Source organism: Monopterus albus, unplaced genomic scaffold (assembly GCF_001952655.1).
Source record: "Monopterus albus unplaced genomic scaffold, M_albus_1.0 scaffold60.1, whole genome shotgun sequence".
Classification (NCBI taxonomy): domain Eukaryota; kingdom Metazoa; phylum Chordata; class Actinopteri; order Synbranchiformes; family Synbranchidae; genus Monopterus; species Monopterus albus.
Window position 1 is genome coordinate 349584 of NW_018127940.1, and position 9482 is coordinate 359065.

Genomic DNA, 9482 nt, shown 5'->3' on the forward strand with positions numbered 1-9482 from the left:
GAGAACCTGAGCATGTTAATAATGGTGAAATTATATCCTTGGCCAGGTGCAACTAAGCATGTTTACAGCATACTCAGACGTTCTGTGATTCAATCATACAAATATTTTCTGTCCCTCATGATCCAGTGTAAAAGAATGAAATGAGCGATGCAAAAGACAACTGCTTACACTGCACTGAGAAGAGGAAAAAGGTTGTCATGCAACTGAACATCAGGTGGCGCTGTTTTCTAACACACTATGAAACACAAATGCAATCCACTCAAATGAACAAAGAACCTAGTGTCCAACCTCTTCTGCAGAGGCTTTCTGATCTGCACACTGCTGGGAGAGTTCGCTGTATGCCTGGCTGAGGGCCTTCAGCTGCTCCTGGGCCCTCTCCCTTTCCTCCTCTGTCATCCTGTGGGACAAAATATAAAGAATGAGGCTGAGAGCTTTAAGAGTGGATGGAGTCTTGTGTGTGCTGGTCACAACAAGCTTTGCTTACTTGTCACCATGTTTGCTCAGCATCATTTGTGTGGCCCTCAGCGCTTCTGAAAATTGTTCCTTCTTAGTAGCCATTTCCTCAACAGACACCTTGAAGATCAAATAATAATGGATTAATACTTTATATGCAGTAAAATGACAAATAACATTTTTCCATTGAATTACATAAAATATGCCAATTAATGAACAAAGACATCCTTTACACTCTAGCTGCTTGATAAAATATAAACCCTGACAATTAGCTGTGTAATAAAAACTAACTTTCCAACTGAAGAAACACATTCAGTAAGTTTAGAAACACAATCAGAGAAAGGGCTTTATAACTGAACAAGAAATAAAATAAATTAGCAAGTCCAAAGCTGTAAGTACATGTACATTGAATTTGTTCAATTGGAATATTATTTGCATTATTGAATGAATAATGTATTAAAATATGTAAAATTGAACTTTAATCTTTATTCAAAATTCTATGTTTGCTTCCAAAATAAACCTGACTCACACATTTTGTGTTGTAATAATAATAATGATAATGCTATAATTGTGAGGAAAAACTAAATATGTCAGTGTCCCTTGCTCCTGCTCCAGATACTTATGGACACTTTATTGATCACATAAATATTTTGATTTGGCCATGTGAATTTTAGGGAATAATTAGCTGGGCAGAGTGCTTCAAAACTGTTTTATGTATACATAACTGTAAACTGCAAAAAGTAAAAATAAAACATTTTAAAAAATCAGCTTTGGACCATATGAATACTGCTGTTTCCATAGACACACAGGGACAAAAATCTAACATGTATTTTGATTTTTCTATAATTTATTATTAGTCACTGAGGTTGTTCTGAAATATGAGTGCTTGCAACTTGTTCATTTGGTGTGATTAGTTGGATATGACTGAAATAATCAAATACCCAGAGTCCAAAATCTGAATTTTGCCTTTGTGAGGCAAGTAAAAAGGGGATATGATAGGGTAATTACAGTCTCTAGCTACAGTGTAAAATATATTGATTAAATCAATCAGAAAGTAAATAGTTTTTATTAGAAATTATACATTGTGACAGCAAAAAGCTACAATTTCATTTTGATTAGGAAAAATACTCTTCACCAATAAACCAAAGCATTCGATGATATGCAACATGCATGTGGCAGCAGGACACACTGAAAATACCATAGAAAACAATCCACATTATTTACCTGGAGCTTTTTAGAAGCGTCTGTGTTGGCATTACTATCTTTGGGAGCATTCCCATCATTGTTCAGGGTCTGTTTCACACTCACCATCCAGTGCAATAGTTTGCTAACTTTATCACCATGTTCTCGCTTCTCCTCATCAACAGATCTCTACAATTAGAAGAGATGGGTTTTTGACAAGATTGATAACTTTGTTACAAAGTACAAAAACAAAAAACAGTTGAGGTTGAATCCTGGGGGTGGGGTATTGGTGTTTTGCCTAAAGACATTTATAATCAGATTAAAAACACAAAAGCTCAAAATATACAATCAGTTGCATAAATCACTTAGAATATGTGTGTAAATCAACAAGATTATTCAACAGTAAAGACGAGGCAACGTTAAAGCCAAACACAAAGTCAAATAAAATCCTATATGCAGGTTTTGTTTTTATGCATCACACAACCATCTATTTACAACTGTTTATTGCGAATACATCAAAACATAATGAAATGATGATATGGCTCCAAAACCATTAACTTTTGCAGCCTCCAGTAACCTTAACCCTGTGTGGCAGTCGTACAATAAAATCCTATATGCAGGTTTTGTTTTTATGCATCACACAACCATCTATTTACAACTGTTTATTGCGAATACATCAAAACATAATGAAATGATGATATGGCTCCAAAACCATTAACTTTTGCAGCCTCCAGTAACCTTAACCCTGTGTGGCAGTCGTACAATAAAATCCTATATGCAGGTTTTGTTTTTATGCATCACACAACCATCTATTTACAACTGTTTATTGCGAATACATCAAAACATAATGAAATGATGATATGGCTCCAAAACCATTAACTTTTGCAGCCTCCAGTAACCTTAACCCTGTGTGGCAGTCGTACACACTTCTTTCAAGTGCTTCTCTGAATGTGATTCTTCTCTTGGTCTTTGGACAGGTGAGGATTTTGGTGTGGAACTTCTCATCTTTGAGTGCACTGGCAGTAACTTTGTCAACAAGACCGCTCTGAACGACTTCCTCAAGTGAGACTCTGTCATGAGTGTCAGGGTTTATCAGTCCTCCTGTAAGGAGCTGGAACTCGATACAGCGAAAGCCGGCATCCTTTGGGAAGACATTTTCCTGGAGAGCCTGAGAAACTGACAAAGTCTTTGCAGTCTTGGGGTGAACAATGCCATTAAATGCGTTCGCAAATGGCTGGAGCTGCTGTTTCAATCCCTCATCTAAAAAACCTCTTTTGAGAGCCTCAGAGAGAGAAATTCTCTCCCCTGAAGAGGGGTCGCAAATACCTCCAGTGCAGGCCTGGGCCTCCAACAGCCTCAAGGCAGTAGCTCTGTCAGTAAAGCCCTGCTGAAACCCCTGAAGAATTGACAGCCTCTTCCCCTGAGCAATGTCCCAAAGACCAGCAACTGGGCTGTTAACATCCTCCACGACAACCATTCTTGAAAATATGATGTCTGCAATTTCATAGATACTAAGGAGCCCACTGCGATAGCTTTCAAGCTCAGATGTTTCAAGAAACCTCTGACTTAGGGCGGACTCCAGACAAAGTTGTCGGCCTCTTGTGTCATCAGTAATGATGTGACGTGTCTTTCCATTGGCATCAACTATGGGCTTTTCCACCCAATTGCTTTCCTGCTGTGACAGGAACAGGTACGTCCTCTTGTCAATATGTTTCCCCTTGAATGCTTCATATACTGACATTTCCATGCCACAGCTACTGCTGACAACAGACACTCTATGAGAACTCATGGGAGAGGAGTTTGTTAGATGTCTCTCACCAAACGGGAAGAGAAACACACAACCATCAATGTCGTAGAGGCAAGTCTTGAGTAGTTCAGAGTAGTATGCTTTCTGACCAGTGTCAGGATTGTGGAAACCTCTAGGGCTGCTGACTGGATCATACAGACTCTGTAGAGTCTCCTTGTCTAAAAGACCGTGGTCAACAGCAATGTTAGCTGGCACCCTGACACCAGTCTCCGGCTTGATTAGTCCTCCTGTAGAGACCTGGACCTCAAGGATTTTCTTGCCTTTGTATCTATCAAGAATCCTTTCCTCCATTGCCTGAAACACAGACAACTTTTTGCCAGCATGGATGTAGCCTTGAACAGCTTTCTCAGCCTCCGTCAGTTTATCTTTCAGGCCTGTCTCTATAATACCTCTCTCTAGAGCCTCAGCAACTGAACAGGTTTGTCCTGTGGCCAGATCTGTAAGACTTCCTGTTGCAGCCTGTGCCTCGAGAAACTCAAGTGCGTAAGTCTTTGCTAAGAAGCCCTTCTCAGCAGCTTCTAGGAAGGATATCTTTTTCTTACTTGACTCCACATAAACTCCAGCAATAGTAGTTGGTTTGCCGATGTACTGAGCAAGCGACACTTGCAGCTCTTCCATTGTGATGAGGCCCATCTCAAACTTATGCAAAACCTCTTCATCTAAAAGCTTGAATTTGATCAAACTTTGAAGACTTGTGCTGCCTTTGAGTTCTGGGAGCTTCTCTGAATGTGATTTTTGGGAAGTTGAATATATCACACTCACTTTTCCATCAGTGTGTGTGGAACTCTTCTCTGACATGTTTACAGCTTCACTGATTTCTTTGATACGATACATTCTTGTCTTAGTGGCGCTGCGGGTTTCGTTGAGCTGTTGCTCTGTTAGTCCACAGAGAGCCATGTCTCCATGTGTTGTTACAGCCATGGGCTCATCGGCTTTGTTTTGGCTCTTACAGGTCATGTTTTGCATGTCTTTTTCAAGGAGAATGGGAGTAGAGCTACTCAGTGTTGACTTTACTGGTGAATCATGAAGGTTTTGGCTGTAAATGACATCAGTTTTGTTTTGTTTGTCTTGTTTCAGTCCTTCAAGGATGCTTTCTTTTTCTGATGATGCAACCTGTTGATATGATATTAGAAGAACTTTTAAGTTACTAATGTTTGCTGTTACAATTACAACTCTTAAGTACATCAATAAATAGTCAAAAACAATACATTTAGACTAAAATATGGTATATCTGTTGCTAAATACAAGACTGTTATGTTAAACTGATTTCATCCGTACCTCTGAGGACACTTTCATTTTGAGAATCTCGTCCTCCATGTTGTATTTTACACCTTCATATGGGGATGACATCTTCTGCATCACTGTAAATTCTGTCTTCAAGGAAGTAGTGGCGTTGTCTTTCATATACTGATCACTGCTTTCGCTGACCTCTGGTTGATTAATCTTCTGGTGTTCCGTCTTCATTCTGACCCCCAGCATCAAGAGCTTTTCCTGAAGGATTTTAATCTCTTTGACATATGACTCTATTTGGTCCTGAACGGATCTCTCTTGATTTTCCCTCAGCATCAGTTTCCAATCACTGTCAGTCAACAACTGTTTAAACTTAGCCGACTCCTTCGACTGTTCATTGCAAAGGCTCTGTAAGGTATTAATTTTTAAGTTTAGTTTAAGTTTGTCTTCCTCATGTTGGGTAATTTGTGATTTTGCCTTTGACAATTCTTGGTTGAGTTTTGTTCTTTCTTGCTGCAGTGTGTCCACTTTCATCTGCAGCTGCAGCTGTTGGTCCGTTTGATGCTTTGATTCCACTGTGGTTTGATGCACTGTTATCTGTGTAAGGTCTTGTCTGAAATACTTGTTAAGCATTTCTGCTAATTCTGAACTATGTGATGGCAGATCTGACTTCTCAGTTCCATTTGTGATTTCAGACTGCAGTAAAATAAGTTTTTTCTCTATTTCAGTCTGCACTAGCAACAGCTGCCTCTCGTAGCCCTCCTTCTGAAGTTCTAGTTTACTCTTTAACTCCTCGAGCATTTTCTTGCACTTCTCCAACTGTTCTTCCATCTGCTGGGCCCTCAGCTGAAGGACGGAGTTTTCTTTTTGCTTTTGCTCGGCTTCTGTTTGGGCCTGTTGCAGCTTGCCTTTCAGCGTTCTGATTTCGGAACCCAACGAGATGTTTTTCTGCAGTGCCTCAGCTTTCTCCTTCTTAAGAAGCAGATTCTCGTGCTGCAGATTCGATCGTGATTTGTCAGAAATAGGCGTTAAATCTTTGACCGTCGCTTTATTTTTCTCAAGCTCAGTCTCCAGCTGAAATATTTTTGTTTCTTTGATTTTCCCTTCTTTCTTCTCTTTAGCCAATTCATCTTTAGTTTGTTGCAAGGAAGAGCTCAACTCTGAAAGTTTAACATTAAGACTCTCTAATTTCCTTTCTGCTGCTTTCTTATCATTCTGAAGAGCATACACTTCCTGCTTTAGGTTTTCTGTAATTGTCTCCGAGCTGCTCGTGAGCCCTTTACTGTGCTGTTGTTTGAAAAGCTCGTCTTCTGATGCCTTGGCTTTACTGGTATGTTTTTTACTCTCAGTGGTCCTTTCTTCCAGCTCTGCATTTTTCTTCTTTAGCAGCATATTGAGATCATTAATTTCAACAGTTTGCATATGGACCTTCTGATTTGCTAAATTCTTCTCACTAAGTGCTGACTTTAGCTCTGATTTCAAAGTTGTTATTTCTTTCTCATAATTGTCAATGTCTGAACTGAGCATTTTGATTTGTTCATTCACTTTCCTTAACTTCTCACTGTAATCCTGCAGTTTAATTTGAAGCTCACAGGAGGTATGGGATTTCTTATTTAGTTCCTCCTCAATGATTCTGATCTGTGATTTGGTGCCCTCCACCTGAGACTGGAAGATTTGAATTTTCTGGTCTTTGCTGTTCATTTCCATCGTCACCTGATGAAGTTTAGCTCTTATGTTCTTTAGGTTCGTTTCCATCTCCATATTTATGACTTTTAACTCATCAACTTTCTTCTGCAACTGAGAAACAACCAATTCGCTTTTCTGAAGTTCTGCTTCAAGGTTTTTACATTTGTGTTGGGCTGCCTGCTCAGATATCTTTATTACAGTATTTTCCTCCTTAGCAGTGTAAAGCTGCTGCTGCCACTTCTCCATCTCACTCTTCAAAAACTTCATCTTTTGCTCAGACTTTGATCTCTTTTTTTCCAGTGACTCGATTTGGATCTGAAGACTTCTAATACCATTGTCAGATGAGATACTGGTCCTCGTCAGCTCATTGCATTTAAACTTCAGCTGATCTATTGCTGACTGCTTGGAAGCTAGCTCTTCATCTAAGTTGTTAATTTTGTAAATATATTCCTGCTCCATGGAGCTTTTCTTATGCAGCTCTTCTTGGGTGATTTTCAACTGCTCTTTAAGGCCTTCAACTTCAGTGCTTTGGAAAATGGTGTTTTGTTCCAGTGAAGATTTTGCTCTTTGGAGATTTCGGATTTCCTCTTGTAGTTCACTGATGGATTTCTTCATGATCATTGTTTCTTGCTGGAGCTTATCAGATTTCTGTCGCATGTTGAGCTTCTCTGTTTCCATGTCCATCTGAAGTTTCTTCACTCTGTTACAGCTGTCATCCAACAGCTTTTTATAACTTTGTGCTTTCTCCTCAGCCATTTCTGCTCTTTGCTGGACCACATGTATTTCCTCTAGTTTCTGTTGCAAGACTTCCCTCATCATGCTGCCATTTTCTGCGGATGGCTCACTGTCAGCAGTCAGCTGACTGTCATTTACCAAAGGCTGCTGAGCCAGGTCATTTGTTTTAGCCTGGACTTGAATTAGAAACTTTAATTCAGTACCTTCCTGGACATTTATTTTTCTCTTAACTTCAGGGCTCTGCTTCTTAAGATCCTGGCCGTCATTTCTTTCCTTTAACAGGTCCTCTAGTTTTCTCTGAGCCAAAGACCACTTGGCCTCTGCCTGTTCAACCAATTGCTTTGTATGGCTTAACTCCTGCTCACTGGCAGCTTTGTCTTTCACTGCAATCTCTAATTTGGTGCGATACAGATGAACATCATGCCCCAGCTGGGATTTCTGAAAGTTTAGATCATCAATTATCTTCTGTTTTGTTTCTAGCTCCCCTTCCAACTTTTCCAGCTGTGCTTGTTTTTCAGCCAGCAAAGCCTCCTGTTCATGGACCCGTTGCTTAAGTAGACTAATCTCTACTTCTCCTTCAGTTTTTTGGAGCTCCATGCTCATCGTCCTTTTTGCATTCTTTGCCCTTTCAAAAGTCTTTCTGTTCTATAATGCAAAAAAGTAAGTCATCCACTGCTTCAAACTTAAATAGTATTTGTTAAATGAACTGCATAAATATTTCACTGGGTACCAGAGTGCTGCAGCAATATTAAGCAAACTCTCCAGGAATTTGAAGAAAAAATTATTTTTTATTTTAGTCAGAAATAGTGCGGTTAAACATTTTAACATTCACCAAATTCAAGAAGACCTTCAGACTGGAGGAGATTTATTTATGGCACTATTTCCCTTTCAGCTCCTGGTTTTCAGATAATAGGTCCATCAGTATATCTCAGTACCAATAATTTCAAAACACAAAATTGCTGGAGAGACTTTATATTGCCACTGAAAGGCCAACCTGAAGAAGACCTTCTGTCAAAGAAAAAGGCTTTCTCCTCCCAGCAAGTCAGTCACCAGCAAGAAAGAGCTACTGTATATGCAGACATGCACCTCCTTTCCACATTTCCTTTGCTTCCATTGTGTAATGAAGCAAACTGTCTTCACTCGCGATGAGAAAACCACATCTAATCAAAGATACAGCATTAAGAAAGCAAGGGGGATAAGAAGTAAAAATACTGTCTGCATTTTTGTTTGTTATATTATTCTTAAGTTTACATGTTGATGCAAAGCAGAGGATCTACTGTAAGAACCATGCAAAGAGAAGAAGTTTAGGCTAAACTGGAATTTTACGTTAAAGACAAAATGTGTTGTGTAATCAACTGAAAAAAAGAGAAAGATAAGAAATATTAAAATACGGATCTCTCACCTCCTCATCTTCAGCTCTCTTCAGTGTTTCACTGGCAAACTTCACATACTGCGTCATGAGAGTCACAAGAGCAGTGTAGCGGGTTCGGAGATCCATGAACTGCATGAAATTAAACAAGAGAAAACAGTATGTTAGCAGCATTTATTGTACATACAGCACAGGCTTCCTGTCCTACCAGACTTAAATCATAGTTTTACCTCTTGCTGAATAGCATCAGAAGAGCTCTGCATCCTCCGTTTCTTCAGAGGAGATTTGTGTTGGGAGTCCACCATCGCTCTGAAGGTCATCAGCTGAAGTTCGTAATCCTAAAAAAAAACAGAAGTGCAAAGTTACAGAGATTTTTTTCAAATACTACAATTCTTTGTTCATATCACTCAGCAGTCATCCCTCAACTAAAGCATGCTCCTATATCTAAAATGTATTGGTATGGTAATCGCACACACATATCCTGCAAATCCTTGCAGTGTGTACGTCATAAATTACATATCAAAATTCTGAAGTGGAGGTAAAGCACGTTTCTAAAAACCTGAAAACAAGCTGAAATAAATGAATTTACCTTAATGGCAGATGAGTACTGCTCTGAGTACTTCTGACACTCATCAATCCTGCTCTGTTTTTGTTCGATTTCAGCAACAAGGACCTGAAAAACATACATTTTTAATATATTTCTAATCTATATTGTCTTAATCTGAGTGCGAAGACATTCGTATTTATCCTACCTTCTGTCTGTTTAGCAGCTCAGCCAGGGCCTTGCTATCCTCAGGTTTGTTTTCTTGGGCCTTTAGCTGTGTTGCTTCCATTTCTCTAATCGATTCATCAAGATCACTGTAAACGTCTCTGTAGTGTTTCAGAGATTTGCTGATACCATCTAAGTCCCGAAGCCTGAAATCAATGAGATATACTTACACTTGTAATGTTTACATACAAATGTCACAATGTAATTCTTGTAGTGCACCCCCCCCCCCCCCCCCCCCCACGCTCCACTCA

At 39.4% G+C, this 9482-nt stretch overlaps 2 protein-coding genes across 2 annotated transcripts in view; both read right to left on the reverse strand.

Annotated features, from left to right (window-relative positions):
- dst (dystonin) overlaps positions 1 to 9482 on the reverse strand; it is a 95274-nt gene that overhangs the window by 46231 nt on the left and 39561 nt on the right. The window contains 7 exon segments of the mRNA XM_020603094.1: positions 289 to 397; positions 485 to 573; positions 1678 to 1824; positions 8496 to 8594; positions 8693 to 8800; positions 9052 to 9135; positions 9215 to 9377. Coding sequence (XP_020458750.1) covers positions 289 to 397; positions 485 to 573; positions 1678 to 1824; positions 8496 to 8594; positions 8693 to 8800; positions 9052 to 9135; positions 9215 to 9377 — 799 coding nt within the window.
- On the reverse strand, positions 1834 to 7892 carry LOC109961903 (desmoplakin-like). Its single transcript, XM_020603100.1, has 2 exons — positions 4721 to 7892; positions 1834 to 4555 (listed from the first exon to the last, which is right to left on the reverse strand). Exons 1-2 carry the CDS (start codon positions 7694 to 7696, stop codon positions 2459 to 2461), a joined length of 5073 nt encoding a protein of 1690 aa, XP_020458756.1. The 5' UTR covers positions 7697 to 7892; the 3' UTR covers positions 1834 to 2458.

Bases quoted from the DNA above. Each gene is read 5' to 3' on its own strand.
- LOC109961903 (XM_020603100.1), bottom strand. From the start codon at position 7,696: ATGAGCATGGAGCTCCAAAAAACTGAAGGAGAAGTAGAGATTAGTCTA. The intron at 4,556-4,720 runs GTACGGATGAAA...TCATATCAACAG, and splicing joins AAATGAAAGTGTCCTCAGAG to GTTGCATCATCAGAAAAAGA.